Source organism: Pristiophorus japonicus, chromosome 2 (assembly GCF_044704955.1).
Source record: "Pristiophorus japonicus isolate sPriJap1 chromosome 2, sPriJap1.hap1, whole genome shotgun sequence".
Taxonomy (NCBI): Eukaryota; Metazoa; Chordata; class Chondrichthyes; family Pristiophoridae; genus Pristiophorus; species Pristiophorus japonicus.
This window is the reverse complement of record NC_091978.1, coordinates 58163692-58180879: the sequence shown is the minus strand read 5'-3', so window position 1 is coordinate 58180879 and position 17188 is coordinate 58163692. Positions and strand designations below refer to the sequence as shown.

At 40.5% G+C, this 17188-nt stretch overlaps 1 protein-coding gene across 2 annotated transcripts in view; it reads right to left on the bottom strand.

The window, feature by feature from the left end:
• smad4b (SMAD family member 4b) overlaps positions 1 to 17188 on the bottom strand; it is a 119428-nt gene that overhangs the window by 41803 nt on the left and 60437 nt on the right. For both annotated transcript variants that reach the window (XM_070867501.1, XM_070867502.1), the window contains exons 6-8: positions 11855 to 11974; positions 6204 to 6317; positions 184 to 234 (exon numbers count right to left, since the gene is read on the bottom strand). In XM_070867501.1, the coding sequence (XP_070723602.1) occupies positions 184 to 234; positions 6204 to 6317; positions 11855 to 11974 (285 nt within the window). The remainder of the gene's footprint in view (positions 1 to 183; positions 235 to 6203; positions 6318 to 11854; positions 11975 to 17188) is intronic.

The following is a 17188-nucleotide window of genomic DNA, read 5'->3' as shown; positions in this document are numbered from 1 at the left end:
ATCTGAAAAGCACTGATAAATGACCAACTTTGCGACTTAAGATAAGGTGCATCCCAAACTTAGGATCGCTTCCAACTCATAGTTGGGATCCATATTACAAAGTCCCCATAAATAATTCAACATAAATGAGTAAATGGTTATGCAATTGTCAGATTTCATTTTTATTTTAACCATTTTACTAACCTGGATGATTGGATATGGGGGGCTGGTAGGCAAGTTCATTATGCACTGCCCCTAGGGAAGAAAGTTGATACATAATTTCACACCATAAATATACACAAATTACTTAACAGTAAGTGGAAGAGATTGCTAATGAAATTGGTAATTTTGTTTTGCTCATTTGGCATTACCTGTAGCTATTTTCTATAATTTCTACACATAAAAACAACCCTGAACTGACAGACTAAACAGTGTTAAAACCAAGTTTATAACTGGATTAATAAAATCCACATATCGAGGCAGTGAGGTGGAATAGCCACAAATGTGGGAAATAATTCCAGCCCATTCATCACAGTGCTGATATTTAGGAACTCATCTTTCTTGTTGCTTTTTTAGGCATTGTGTCGCAGTTTCCCTCGTGTACTTGCTTATTTCTTGTACTACGAGAAGATAGTTATCATATTATACTCTCCTCCTCCCCATACAGTATTACACTTACAATTTCTTTTTAAAAAATTTTCTCTTAATAGATCAACAAACTATTAGGTTATGCCATAACAGTGCCATAACGTTTTTTATTTTAGCTGTTGTGCACTAACTGTGACTTGACAGCCCACAAAGTAGAGCAGCAGAGAGGTGAGCAAAATTATTATGCTACTACATATGAAATTGTTATGTGCTGTAATCGATTGTTTGACTTTTTAAAACTTGACTTTCTGACAGCCTCTACACACTATGAATATGTATTACATGCATGGAATTATTCAACAAATAAAGGACAATAAATCTAAAATGCAGGAATATAATACTTGATACTACGTCACAATCATTTATACACGTAATTATTAATTTTTCCTGCATATTTTCTAATTTTAGACCAGTAACATTATTTCCTCACAAACACAAAAGCAAAATACTGCGGATGCTGGAATCTGAAATAAAAACAGAAAATGCTGGAAATCTCAGCGGGTCAGGCAGCAGCTGTGGAGGGAAAAGCAGAGTTAACGTTTCGGGTCGACGACCCTTCGTCAGAATATTAAAACTATGGAGGGAATCTTCTTTTGAACCTGGCTCAATGTCAGTTTCCAGCAGGAATTATTGCTTGGGATCAGCAGTAGGATTTTTCCCTCTCTAGTCCAAAGACACTGAGGTCAATTGTAATGCCCCCCTCACGACTGCCATGTATGAAAACATCTTAGCTGGCAGAGAGCAGATTGAACCTAGAACTTTCCTGGTCTCTATGTCTTAGTACTACACCATGTGGGTGCATTTATTCTGAGTCATTATCTTTTAAGTAAAATAAATTGTGGAGTTTATTAAGAGGATCAGCAGCCATCTAAATTGCCACATATTTTAAAATATTAAAATATCACTGCTTTCTCTCTCATTGTGCATTTTAAGCTTTAGTGCATTTTATGTTTTGGAACAATTAAGACGGAGACAGTACGTCAATATATTTGCATAGGTTTTCTTCAGAGCCAGAAATCAGAATTGAGAGTTCTTGCCCATAGTCTTTTGTCTACATTTAGTTGATTATTGGTGTATAACTTCATATCATTGTTGTCAAAGTTGTAAACAGAATGTATATTCCGAGGGCACTGGATGGTTACCTTTGGGAACATTTGAATTTAGCCTGATCTAAAGAAAATCTCGTGTGAATTGTGGTTCTGAGTGGAATCTGTTTGGGCAGTCTTCACTCGGGTTCCTACAGTACAAAACTGGGAAATCTCTCTCTCTCAAAAAATATCACAACTCTTTTAATCTGGGATACTGTTCCGATTGTGGCTAAGGGAAACATTGCTGTGGTACAGCAAGAGCTTTAACCTGCATCAAACCATGCTGAACCCATCCTAGAAGTGCTCAACACTAACGCAAGGTGTTCAAAATCAGCAAGTATTCAGTTTTCTCCAGACAACATTCCTCAACTTGGCAAGGACAAAAATGAACCAAAATAAAAAACAAAAAAGTTTATTTCTAACAGCTCATACTAACAGCTTAAAAAGGGGAACAATGGAAACAACGAAGTATCGACTATCTCAGTTCAAAACTCCTAGGAACAGGTTGTACAATCTATTGTTAAGGACGTGGTAATAGGGCATTTGGAAAATCATAATATGATTAGGCAGAGTCAACATGTTTTTATGAAAAGAAATTGTGTTTGACAAATGGATTAGTTTTTTTTGAGGGTGTAACTAGCACGGTAGATAAGGGGGAACCTATAGATGTAGTATATTTAGCTTTACAGAAGGCATTCGATAAGGTGCCACACAAGAAGGGATCTCAGTGTCCTTATAATGAATCACAGAGAGTGAACATGCAGGGACAGAAAACAAATTTGAAGGCAAATAGTATGTTAGCCTTTATTGCAAGAGGGTTGCAGTATAAGAGTAAGGAAGTCTTGCATAATTGTATAGGGCTTTGGTGAGACCACACCTGGAGTAGTGTGTACAGTTTGGGTCTCCTTACCCAAGGAAAGGGCGCAACAAAGGTTTACTAGAAACTAGATTGATTTCTGGGATGAGAGGGCTGTTCTATGAGGAAGGATTGAATAGAATGGGTCTGTATTCTATGGAGTTGAGATGAATGAGACTGCATAAGGGATGGTTTTCTAGACCAATATGTCAAGGAAACAACTAGGGGGGAGGCCATCTTAGACTGGGTGTTGTGTAATGAGAGAGGATTAATTAACAATCTCATTGTGCGAGGCCCCTTGGGGAAGAGTGACCATAATATGGTGGGATTCTGCATTAGGATGGAGAATGAAACAGTTAATTCAGAGACCATGGTCCAGAACTTAAAGAAGGGTAACTTTGAAGGTATGAGGCGTGAATTGGCTAAGATAGATTGGCGAATGATACTGAAGGGGCTGACTGTGGATGGGCAATGGCAGACATTTAGAGACCGCATGGATGAATTACAACAATTGTACATTCCTGTCTGGCATAAAAATAAAAAAGGGAAGGTGGCTCAACCGTGGCTATCTAGGGAAATCAGGGATAGTATTAAAGCCAAGGAAGTGGCATACAAATTGGCCAGAAATAGCAGCGAACCTGGGGACTGGGAGAAATTTAGAACTCAGCAGAGGAGGACAAAGGGTTTGATTAGGGCAGGGAAAATGGAGTACGAGAAGAAGCTTGCAGGGAACATTAAGGCGGATTGCAAAAGTTTCTATAGGTATGTAAAGAGAAAAAGGTTAGTAAAGACAAACGTAGGTCCCCTGCAGTCAGAATCAGGGGAAGTCATAACGGGGAACAAAGAAATGGCAGACCAATTGAACAAGTACTTTGGTTCAGTATTCACTAAGGAGGACACAAACAACCTTCCGGATATAAAAGGGGTCAGAGGGTCTAGTAAGGAGGAGGAACTGAGGGAAATCTTTATTAGTCGGGAAATTGTGTTGGGGAAATTGATGGGATTGAAGGCCGATAAATCCCCAGGGACTGATGGACTGCATCCCAGAGTACTTAAGGAGGTAGCCTTGGAAATAGCGGATGCATTGACAGTCATTTTCCAACATTCCATTGACTCTGGATCAGTTCCTATCGAGTGGAGGGTAGCCAATGTAACCCCACTTTTTAAAAAAGGAGGGAGAGAGAAAGCAGGGAATTATAGACCGGTCAGCCTGACCTCAGTAGTGGGTAAAATGATGGAATCAATTATTAAGGATGTCATAGCAGCGCATTTGGAAAATGGTGACATGATAGGTCCAAGTCAGCATGGATTTGTGAAAGGGAGATCATGCTTGACAAATCTTCTGGAATTTTTTGAGGATGTTTCCAGTAAAGTGGACAAGGGAGAACCAGTTGATGTGGTATATTTGGACTTTCAGAAGGCTTTCGACAAGGTCCCACACAGGAGATTAATGTGCAAAGTTAAAGCACATGGGATTGGGGGTAGTGTGCTGACGTGGATTGAGAACTGGTTGTCAGACAGGAAGCAAAGAGTAGGAGTAAATGGGTACTTTTCAGAATGGCAGGCAGTGACTAGTGGGGTAAGGTTCTGTGCTGGGGCCCCAGCTGTTTACATTGTACATTAATGATTTAGACGAGGGGATTAAATGTAGTATCTCCAAATTTGCGGATGACACTAAGTTGGGTGGCAGTGTGAGCTGCGAGGAGGATGCTATGAGGCTGCAGAGTGACTTGGATAGGTTAGGTGAGTGGGCAAATGCGTGGCAGATGAAGTATAATGTGGATAAATGTGAGGTTATCCACTTTGGTCGTAAAAACAGAGAGACAGACTATTATCTGAATGGTGACAGATTAGGAAGGGGGAAGGTGCAGCGAGACCTGGGTGTCATGGTACATCAGTCATTGAAGGTTGGCATGCAGGTAGAGCAGGCGGTTAAGAAAGCAAATGGCATGTTGGCCTTCATAGCGAGGGGATTTGAGTACAGGGGCAGGGAGGTGTTGCTACAGTTGTATAGGGCCTTGGTGAGGCCACACCTGGAGTATTGTGTACAGTTTTGGTCTCCTAACTTGAGGAAGGACGTTCTTGCTATTGAGGGAGTGCAGCGAAGATTCACCAGACTGATTCCCGGGATGGTGGGACTGACCTATCAAGAAAGACTGGATCAACTGGGCTTGTATTCACTGGAGTTCAGAAGAGTGAGAGGGGACCTCATAGAAACGTTTAAAATTCTGACGGGTTTGGACAGGTTGGATGCAGGAAGAATGTTCCCAATGTTGGGGAAATCCAGAACCAGGGGTCACAGTCTAAGGATAAGGGGTAAGCCATTTAGGACCGAGATGAGGAGAAACTTCTTCACCCAGAGAGTGGTGAACCTGTGGAATTCTCTACCACAGGAGTAGTTGAGGCCAATTCACTAAATATATTCAAAAGGGAGTTAGATGAAGTCCTTACTACTCGGGGGATCAAGGGGTATGGCGAGAAAGCAGGAAGCGGGTACTGAAGTTTCATGTTCAGCCATGAACTCATTGAATGGCGGTGCAGGCAAGAAGGGCTGAATGGCCTGCTCCTGCACCTATTTTCTATGTTTCTATGTTTCTATGAAATGTATAAAAAAATTTTTTTAGAGGTCTTAACAGGTAGATGCTGAGAGGCTGTTTCCCCTGGCTGGAAAGTTGAGAACTAGGAGGTCATAGTCTCAGGATAAGGGGGTCAGACATTTAAGACTGAGATGAGCAGAAATGTCTTCACTCAGAGGGTGTGAATCTTTGGAATTCTCTGCCACAAAGTGCTGTGGATGCTCAGTTGTTGCGTATGTTCAAGACTGAGAGCAATAGATTTTGGGGCACTATGGGAATTATGGGATTATGGGGATAGGACGGGAAAGTGGTGTTGATGTAGAAGTTCAGCCATGATCTTGTTGAATAGCAGCAGCAGGCTCAAGGGGCCGTATATGGCCTACACTGCTCCTATTTCTTATGTTGTGAAGATCACTATAGTTCCCTTTAAGCATTCAAAAGCAATAATTCTAGAGTGGCAGGTTTTGTTGGTATTTAATGTAAATTAAATTACCCAGTATGCAGGATCCAATTTCTTTGGATTCTTATCTGCAAGAAACCTTTTTTCTGTGAAGATTGGAAGGCATTTCAAATTCTATGCCCACCGAGTGTCTTGCTGCAGTTGTTAGATTATTTTGTGCAAGTATTTTATATTCTTGTTGTAATGAAAATGAATCAGCACATAACGAAAATGAAAGAACTTGAGAAATAAATTTACAGATACAAGAGATATTGTGAATAGTACAAAATATCACAACTAAAACAAGTAGATACAAAAACCCATGGATTCAAACCGGAAACATTTCATCTAGGCAATTTCACACAAAGAAGCTGGAAAAAAATGAATCTAGGACAGTCCGTAGTTCATCATTAAAGCCAACATATTGTATATACTTTCCCCATCTCCATCCCCCACACAATATGGTGCTGCAATTCAAAGTTTAGGGGACAGATACTGAATAGCATTCCGGGTAGGTTGCAATGCAATATACAGTAAATTTCATTCATATCTCCTACAGGGAAATGCAAAACTAAACACAATCTCTTGATTGACACACGTCCTGCATCAAGACTTACAGTAATGGCCAGTATGGTGTATGGGAGTGTGGTGCTGAAGATGTCCATTCTGGTGGTGAGGCATGTTAGGGGTAAATGCTGCTGTTCTGTTTCCAGTCCAAGTAGTAGTGCTATCTGTTAGGTTACAAATTGGGAATATATGGTTGTATATATGAATATTTATTACAAATAAATCAAACATATGTTTCAAAAAGTTAAAAAAAGCATTAATTTTCAAACCTGTAAATGTTGAAAAAAAAAAACAAGATAGCAGTGCAACATCACAATGCCTGATCATGTATTTACATAGTTTAAGAACCTTATTTTTGTGGTTAAATTCTCTTGTAATTTTTGAAGTCATGCAAAGTATCCCAAATGCAGGACTAAAAACCTGAATTACAGCTTTACTTGTTCTCAGCAAATGCATGCCCAGGCTAAGGTGATAAACGCAGGCATTTTCAAAGCTAACGTTACCCCCACAATAAGCCTATGCCAACAACTCAGAAGGCCCCGACATTTTGAATAAAGTATGAAAGTGGCAACCAGAAACAGGTCACAAGCTGGCATTAAACTGAATATTATCGTATTTACAGCACAGATTAAAGCCATTTGGCCGGTTATCCCTCAGAGAAATGAGTAGAGACCTAACATCAGCTACTTGGTATGGCAATCAACAGACAATCCTCTACGTGGCAACAAATTCAAAGAGCTATCTTAATGAAAATTGTAAGATGGCAGAGAGGAACTTAGATTTAAAATCACGAAGTACAGTGAATGAATCTAAAAACTTAAGAGTCAGTCTTTTAACATTTACTGAGAACACTCACTTTGCACGTCTCTCAAACTTGTCTCACGCAGGCAGGCTAGGCAATGCCTTAGTCTCATAGTATGCAAAGAAAGTAATGTTACACTTCGATACATCAAAAGTCTCTCACATAGTAAGATTCCAATACCAAAGGTGCTTATTATAAGCTAGATTTATTGGAGACTGAAATTGATCCAACAGTATAGGGCACAAGTACAACAAATGATCAGAAAATGTCAAGGCAGTAAAACAGAGAACTTTACTGCCACCTGCTGTTTTTCAAACATAAACTTAAAATCATTTCTATTAATTAATAACAGTTATGTTAGAAATGTCAGTGATAAAAAGATGTTTTACTGGACTTTGAGTTTACTCAGTATATAAACTGTATATGAAATTATCAGACTATGTTCAATATTGAAGACCAAAATATTTCAAATGCACTCTGCTGCAGTCATTTAAATCTTTAAACTTGCAATGAATTGTTTTCATAATTGTGCAAGTATCACAAAACAACATTTTACATTTGCAGAATCAAAAAAATTGTAAATTGAAAGAAAGGAAGAAAATAACATGCCATCAGATGCAATAAAATCGGTATAATAAAATGGTGAATGAAACACAGCAAAGAATTTTTAATTAAAAAAATCATTTACAAAAGCATGTAGGTCAAATAACAGAGGTATGAAGTGAAGAGTTACTTCTTCGATTCGGTTTTACTTTATGGACCGATTTTGAAACGGAATTGCAACTGTTCAAAGGTACCAGAGTTTTAGTTTAAGTGCCTCTGAGCAAAGAAATTGTATCGGTAATTATTTCCAGATATAGGATTTTCCAACATGTCTAACGCTTTGGGTAATAAATAGCAACAGATCTGTCACAGTTAAACAGCAAATTACATCTCCCCTCACTCTCAATACACTGTTTACAGTCTGAAGTTTTTCCACAAATCCATCTTGTAAAACACTCTGGCCATTTTGCAAAGTGTACTTAAGGAGAAAAAACTGCCAGAAACTGCATTTCACAGATAAATGGCAGAAAAGATTTCCTCTCAGACAAGAGGGGGGCAGAATGGGTCAATATCCAAACTATTCTGAAACACAGGTCTCTCACCATTACTGTGTGCATGTGTGGAGCTCAAGGAGGATCTGGAGAACCTCATAGCTGAAAGCCATGTTACCTGTGCATTCAAAGTGACCACTGCAACAATGTCCCCATAATCGACATTTTCCAAATAAATAACAAACTCAACTAAATCAGTTGTCCATGTCAATATGTAACAGCCAGATTACAGCTGCCTTGGTGATGTTCAATCAATCAGCTCTCTCTTAGACCAGACTCAGCTACAGAATACAAAGCAGTTCTGTCCTCTAGCTAGTCAATCCAATGCCCAGGAGCAAAATACTACCCAAGTGCATAGGTATCTGTATACTAGCCCAACCCAGACCTTCAAGTTTTAACATACGAAGTGCAAAATTAGCAACATCACGGTTGAATACGCTGGGGGGCATTTCCCATGATTGGTACACATCACAGTTCCTGTAATTTTCCAGCCTCCAACCAGAGATTAAAAGAAGCTGGCTCATGGAAGTTTTGATTGGTAGAAGTCAGAATTCCTTGATAAATGCATTCCAAATGCATCATAAACTCCACCCTTTGTTTTTGTTTTCTCTTTTTGCCGATGCAAGGTCTTAAAAGTCATAGGTGAGGGGTTCTTCATTCTTGCAGACAGTCAAGTATAACCAGTCACACTGCACCACAAGATGTGCTACAAAAAAGTGTATTTGGTGTCCTACAAAGGGAATTTCAGTTGCAAAGACACACGTCTACACATTTTCTTGAGACATTATGCTCCATTAAAATATTTTTCTGTTACCAAGACAATGTAGCCAAACTTTCAGTTGTGGCAAGTTAAAGTGGGATGGATGTTGATGCAGTGCAACAATATGACAGAATATGATCAGGCATGTCAGTTAATTTATGATTTCTTTTGACAGGGATGCATTGGGGATTTGTGAGCGCAGCAACATACTAAAAGAGAAAGAGAAATGTTGTTTTTTTAAAAACAAGGAAGGTACTCATTTTGTCTTTTTTTTGTAGGAAGCCCACCCAGATGTGATGTCACACCTCTATTGGTTAAGGCAAGATCTCCTCTTCCAAAAAAAATTGTAACATATAGAAGATTAAAAATTGTCTCCTGGCAAACCGTACTATTTCATTTTTTTCAATTAACTTTTTGTTTTTTGAAAGGCCTCCTCCCACTCTGGCCAAGTTCTGTATCTGAAGAGATATTAGAGGGACCAGGTTCCACAACCTCTTCACTATTGGAAGTTCCTGTATCCATCTTCTCTGGCTGTTGATTCGCCCGCAAATGTGTGAGAAGACCCTGAAGGGTTTGCCCTATTAGTTGCAGGGGAGTACGTAGTGAGTCAATGGAACCACACAAATTCTCCATGTGCTCGTTCATGTCTTGCCGAAGTCCATGAATTCCCTCTTCAATCCTTTGGAAACCGTCGATCAACATGGCATTGTGGCATTCCTCAATTTTAAACAAAGTCTCTTCAGGGACCCAAGTCGAAGGCCTCCACCTATTTGGCCCGTTATCTGGATCATTCCCTGGAGAATCTGGATGAATGATCTCCTGGGGTTCCCCATAAAAATCCTCATCCTCATCCTCCTCCTCCTCATCATCATCTTCAATGGTCACAAGGTTCGACGGCGCCATGGTATCTGTGAGAAAAACAGGTGAAGGGGGAATCTCAGCATATATCGATTATCCAGGAGGACAAGTACATTCATATGAAAGGATTCAAAAGAAGGGTAACAAGGATGTCTCCTGGCCTAACGGAACAGCCTAAGGAAGTTCATCCTGTTCTTACTGGGGAAAAATCTGCTGTGGGGGAATGAGGCATGATTTCAAAATCATGGAGAATTGGGTGAGGAGATGTTTTCTGTGAGAACTGGTAGAAGAAAATCAGGGGGTGCTGCTACAAGCTAAAGGAACGACAAACTAACTGTACCTTAAAGCAGAAACTTTTCACACCGAGAGTTGACTGCACAGTATGTACTGATTCATTTGAAGTATTGAAAAAGAAAATAGGCCCAATTCCTGATTTGCAAAGTAAAAAGGAAGGTGGAATTAGCACCAACAACAAAAGAGATAGTGATTTGTATGGATTTAAAGTAACTAATCAATCTGAATGGGATGATCGTCTCTGGTATGATGAACAAGCGCACCTGCATTACCTCCTGCCAAAGGCTTTGGGAGGTTCAGGATTTCACGGGTGAACCCTGCTTCCTCCACATCCCTCCTCCAACTACGTCCAATGCAGAAACAGCACAGATTTAATGCAGGCTGTACCACCGTTATTTCCTCTCAAATATATCTTGGGTAAAGAGAAGAGCGCATTGATTTTCTTCAAAATATTGACCACCAAATTTAAGATTTTTGCCACCCAGGGAACAGTGTTTGGTTTTCTCCTTCCTGAACAGCTCCTCCTCATGGTGCTGCACTTCTACAATCAGGCCACCCAACTTCTCTTCTCTGAAGTTTTGTTTTGCTGCATTTACTGGAAGTTTCCTGCACCGTTAAATTTTTGAGTAATTTTCCCAGTCACAAACTGTAAACAAACTGAAGCAGCGCATCGTAACCATGCATTTCCAAATCGGCCAGTCGCATTTCTTGGGAAAGTCACAATTTTGGTGCAACTTGTGCAAAAAAATTCAGGAACAGCGCCAAATCATAACTGCGTCCTAATGCAACGGGATGTGCAACAAAATGAATGGAAATCGGACCCCATTCTTTGATGTACAGAAAATGCAGAACGTACAAGTCCGTATATTTAACAATTTTGCTCCATAGTTTCCCACCCAAGTATTAAACATTTAATTGCTGATAAAATCACGGTACTCCAGTGTCTATGTTTTTCTCCTGTTCCTACTCACAATGGCAGGAAAACTTGCATGAAAAACAGAGTGTGATGTTTAACTGGTAAGATACAGAACAATGAAAGTTTCTTGGTTTTGGAAGCAATTTAACCTCATCAGTTCGAGGATCAGTTGGTAACAGTGGAAAGGTAGATTCAAGGCATGAACCATTACATAGAATCAACAGCACAGAAACAGGCTATTCAGCCCAAATGATCTATGTTTATATTCCACACGCTAATTACTACTTCCCACTTGCCCGTAAACTTGTATTCCCTTCGCCCTCACGTATGCATCAAGCCGTCCCTTAAATGTGCCAATGCTATCTGCTTCAATCACTTCCATGTGGCAGCAAATTCCACATTCTCACCACTCTGCAAATAAACTCCTCCTAAATTCTTTATTTGATCGGTTAGTTGCTATCTTATTATTTATGCTCCCAGATACAAACACTTTTCAATTTTCAAATTGGACAAGACAAATTGTTTAAAACAAGTCATTTCTAAACTAAAAAAAATCTGAACTTTTGTAAAATAAGCGTTGAAATCAAGTCCAAAAAAATCATTTGATAGTAGGATCAACAGTAAAAAAAAAAAAAAAATTGTGGTAAGAACTACTGATCTGCCAACATGAACTAAATTTATACTTACTGAATCTGTCATCATATACACACACACACACACACACACACACACACACACACACACACACAAATGTATATAATGCATGTGCTTTGCAACCTGGATAAGATGCTTCCTATGTGGGGGGAACGCAATCTAATAAGCAAGCTTTGGATTGAACCAGTCAAACTACAGTCTTAGCCACAGTGGATTTATTATAAATTGTGACCAACATGACCAACAGTTTGAGCCATGTCTGTAGACAGAGATCACTTAGCACTATGATATAAAAATATAACTCTGGAATACTGCTTCCTTACTGTGATGGTAGGTTGCTGGTTGTGCTGGAAAGCCATTCTGCTGTGCTGCTTGCTGAGGCCCTGAGGCAATCTGTATTAATCCATCATTGTGGTTCACTGGCAACATGTTGCTTGGCTGACCTGAGGGAAATAAATTGGAGTGTAAGACAAAATACATTCCCAGGAATTTAGCACTCCCATTATGAAGCACTGATAGCGACCAACAGATCCTGAAAAATTCTAGTGATGCAACTTCAGGTGAATTCTGAGGTTTAGACAGATTTTACTATATTCTCAGACCAAATATTGCCCAAACCGCTACCATTTTTTCAAAATTGTTTCTCCCCATCCACATGGCCACATTTGAGGGAGACACTGCAACTAACAAAGATGGATACATTGCAGTCTGCGAGAAACAGTACTTCTTACCATCAATCAGCTTTTGGGGGTATGCTCTAATAACAATTCGCGTAGAATGAACCATTGTTGACAACAACTTGTATTTATTTAGTGCCTTTAACGTAGTGAAAGGTCCCAAGGCGTTTCATAGGAGTATTGAGAGGTAAAATAATTTGACACTGAGCCGCATAAGTAGAAATTAGTTCAGGTGACCAAAAGTTGGTCAAACAAATAAATAACGTGCAAACAATTCAAAAGAACATGATTTTTATTGGTAAAAATAACATTGCAAATTCTGGTAATCAGAAATAAACACAAAAAGATGCTGGAAATTCACAGATCAGTAAGCATCTGGAAGAAAAGGATAGTTTTAAAATCTAGTGTGTGAAATTAACTTTCTCTCAGATGCCACTTGTCCTGTTGTGCATTCCCACCATTGTCTGTTTTTTTAAAAAAGTGATTTTGTCTACTCACTGGAAATCAAGGTTTTAAAAAAACATCTGCACCCTTGGAGTTTAAAAGAGTACTGAAAGTGTGGTGTTCGATTATCATAAACCATCTTGGTTCAGGCTTAACTCTTACGATTTGCAAAATTGCCTGAACCAGATGAGATACTGGGGCCAAAATTGTGTATCGCCCCGTTTGGGGCAGTAACCTTTGAGGCCGGACAATCTGCGTCTGGCGCAGAAGTCCCACCCTGGAAGCAAAATTGGGTTTACCGTCCCTGACAGGAAGTGAAGCACAATGTCACGCGCTCCACTTCCTCTCAGGCTGGGCTCGGGGCACTATCCAGGCGAACGATAGAGCGCTACGCCGCATTGCAAGGGCCCTCCCCTTCTGTTTAAAGGGGAGGGACTCGGAGTTCTGCAGGGCTTTTGATGGGTCTCCACTAGGCCACCGGGGATGCAGCATGCCGTGGCCTCAGCTCGCCACTGAAATGGAGAATGGCAGCTTTCCCTTTAGGTTTCACCCCGCGAGCGAAGTACGGCCCTGTTCACGACCTGCGAGGCTGGCGCTGACATCGCCTGTGGCAGCCTCACGGGGCACAGCCCAATTTCGGCCGTGGAGCGAAAACAGGCTGCTGCGGGGCAAAACTGATATCATCACCGGAGGCAGAGCGGCCGGGGCGCTACTAGCAGTGGCACGGTGCTGCCGGTTTCGTGCCTCCGCTAACTCCCGCATCATTTCGCGGGAGTCGGTAGTGCCCCCATCCCACCCAGGCAAAATCACTTTCCCGCCTCGTTTGCGCCCCTGGAGGCGTTTACTGGAGGCGCAGAGCAGGGGTATTTCGCCACCGCTGTCTTGAAATATACTCTGAATAGTTATTGTTCTTCATGTTTAAGGATCTTTAATGTCTGTTTTTGTCGTCAATTTTAAAATCCGTTTTCCTCTAGTTATGTGTTTAAGAGAAAGAGGGGAATGAAAGCCCCAAAATCAAGGAGAAAAATCAGTAAGAATCAATTTCAATTTTAAACATTACTAAAACGCAAGAAAAAAATGTCTTGCATTTATATAGCGCATTCCACGACCTCAGGACGTCCTAAAGCTTTTTATAGCCAATGAATAACTTTTGAAGTGCAGTCACTGTTGTAATGTGGGAAATGCAGCAGCCAATTGCGCACAGCAAGCTTCCACAAACAGCAATGTGATAATGAGCAGATATTTTGTTATGTTGATTGAGGGATAAATACGGGCCAGAATACTGGGGATAACCTAACAACTAGATTGTATTTTTTTAAACTAAAAGTAAAGTTAAGATTAAAGAGGCTATGTTTATGGTTGTGGCTAAAATTACTTACTTGTCGTCATGATAGTGTGACATTAAAAAATGTTGGCAATTATACACTGCTGCAATCTTGCTTTTAGCAAACAATGCTTCAGTGTATGACTAGAGTCTGCCTTTGGTTGATGACATTAGTTGTCAGGGGATCAGAGTGGCAACTGTGTCAGTGCACAACTATCTTTGCTCCATACTAGGAATGAAAGACTGACATTTTTTATTCGTTCATGGGATGTGGGCGTCGCTGGCAAGACCAACATTTATTGCCCATCCCGAATTGCCCTCCCACAGTGCTGAGGGAGTTCCAGGATTTTGACCCAGTGATGATGAAGGAATGGCAATATACTTCCAAGTCAGGATGGTGTGTGACTTGGAGGGGAACGTGGAGGTGTTCCCCATATGCCTGCTGTCCTTGTCCTTCTAGGTGGTAGAGGTTGCGGATTTGGGAGGTGCATCCAAAGAAATGTTGGCGAGTTGCTGCAGTGCATCTTGTAGATGGTACACACTGCAGCCACGGGTACGCCGCTGGCGGAGGGAGTGAATGTTTGAGGTGGTTGATAGGGTGTCAATCAAGTGGGCTGCTTTGTCCTGGATGGTGTTGAGCTTCTTGAGTGTTGTTGGAGATGCACTCATCCAGGCAAGTGGAGAATATTCCATCACACACCTGACTTGTGCCTTGTAGATGGTGGAAAGGCTTTGGGGAGTCAGGAGGTGAGACACTCGCCACAGAATACCCAGCCTCTGACCCGCTCTTGTTGCCACAGTATTTATGTGGCTGGTCCAGTTAAGTTTCTGGTCAATGGTGACCCCAGGATGTTGATGGTGGAGGATATCAAGGGGCGGTGGTTAGATTGTCACTTGTTGGAGATAGTCATTGCCTGGCACTTGGGTGGCGTGAATGTTACTTGCCGCTTATCAGCCCAAGCCTGAATGTCGTCCAGGTCTTGCTGCATGCGGCCATGGACTGCTTCATTATCTGAGGAGTTGCGAATGGCACTGAATACTGTGCAGTCATCAGCGAACATCCCCACTTGACCTTATGATGGAGGGAAGGTCATTGATGAAGCAGTTGAAGATAGTTGAAGCCGAGGACACTACCCTGAGGAACTCCTGCAGCGATGTCCTGGGGTGCGATGATTGACCTCCAATCACCACAACCATTTTCCTTTGTGCTAGGTTTGACTCCAGCCAGTGAAGAGTTTTCCCCCAGATTCTCATTGACTTCAGTTTTACTATGGTTCTTTGATGCCACACTCGGTCAAATGCTGCCTTGATGTCCAGGGCAGTCACTCGCGCCTCGCCTCTGGAATTCAGCTCTTGCTGCAGCATAAAGAATATAGTCCTCATAACAGAACCTAAAGACCACCCAGATTCCCTTTTTAAAAAATCCAAGTTGCACAGCGTTGGTTTCTTGTCCCGCTGAAAATCAAGTCTAGAGACATATATGCATCACACCACTGGATTATTTTTGGTTAGAAAATGTCATGGTTTTCTTCTCAAATTTGGAGCATTAGCATTTTTGTGTTAATTCACTACCTAAAATCCCAAAATTATTTGGGAAATTATTGGAAATCAGGAAAAACTGATTTTGAAGATTCCTCTTCATACTACACAAGATAGAAATGTTTATCTTGTGACACAATGGAGACAAGTGGCAAGCTCTATGAAGATTTCACAGACTAAACCTACTTACCTTGTGACTTTAATTACAATGTCTTGAGCCTTTCATCTGCCTTTTCAATAAAGGTAACTAAACTGCTTTGTCCCATTATACAGCTAATCACTGTTTTGCCCATCACAATTGAATTTATAGGGTTCCACCAGAAACATAAACATAGAAAATAGGTGCAGGAGTAGGCCATTCGGCCCTTCGAGAAGTTATCTGTATATCAGTTTTTATTGAACTGATCAACAGAGATGATATAGGTGCATGGAATGTGCTCACAACATGTCCACTTTTGTCACTTGGATCACTTTGTTGCATTTATGATGATCCTGGAGACAATTCTCAGGCTGCTGACCATATTTGACAATTTTTGGTGCAATGATTCAACGATCATTGATCACAGCCTTGCAAGAAGGAAAAAGGCAAGAAAATTGAGGTGGAGCTAAAATTGTTTTTTGGGAAAACTTTACGAAACACTATTAGACCAAAACCAGAAAATGCTCTTGTGTAATCAATAGGAAACTTTAAAATCAGTTCAGTCAAGATCTATGGAGAGAACAGATCAGTTAGCGGTTCAAAACCCATGGGGAAAGTTTCAACTTATTGGCATTGTGAATCAGACAACCAATACAGAAATCTCCCTATTTCAACAGAAAGGAAAATTGGGTGGTTTCCATAATGAGACCCCAACCCCCCACCCAGTTTTATGCTCCAATGCAAGTTAATCTCAACCCCCGCCTAATTCTGACAAACGGTCAACTTGGCGGTTCTCTCCACAGATGCTGGCTGACCTAGTCTTTCCTGAATTGTCTGTTTTTGTTTCAGATTTTCAAGATCTGCTGGTTTTTGGTTTTTTCACTCCATTCGTCCATCTTATACTGTAAGTCTTTAAAAATACATGTATACTAAATTTATATTAGAAAAGTACAAAATGTACAATAAATAAAATACATGTGTGAGAAACATTTTCATACAAATGAATTTAGAATAATGAAATCTTTCAGCTTTTTAGGCCCCTCAATGACTCAGATAATTTGTCCAATCAATAGCTGAGGCATACAAACCAAAGTGGGTTAAATTTGATTTGAGACAGCATTCGTGTCTCAGGTCAGAAGGTTGTGGGATCAAGCCTCACTCTGGCAGTTGATCATATAAGCTAGAATTCAGTGCAGTATTGACAGAGCCCTGTATTGTCTGGAGGTTTTATCTTTTAGACAATATGTTAAACCAATATGCCTACCTATTTCAGTGGTGATTGAAGTAATTGAAGTACCATCGCATATGTCGATGTAGAAATGCTACTTCTAGTGATGAATAAACTATTGGCCAAAAAACATAATCCTAGTTTATTTTTCTCCAGAACATAGTTGGGATCCTGTAGCCAATCTGCAGATGTGAAACCAATTATTCTTTGCACTATTTTTGTGCAAAATAGAACCAAGGACCAAATTTAAATTATGGTACCAATTGGTTAAAATAGAGCTTTTATTACAACACCCAAAATCAGAAT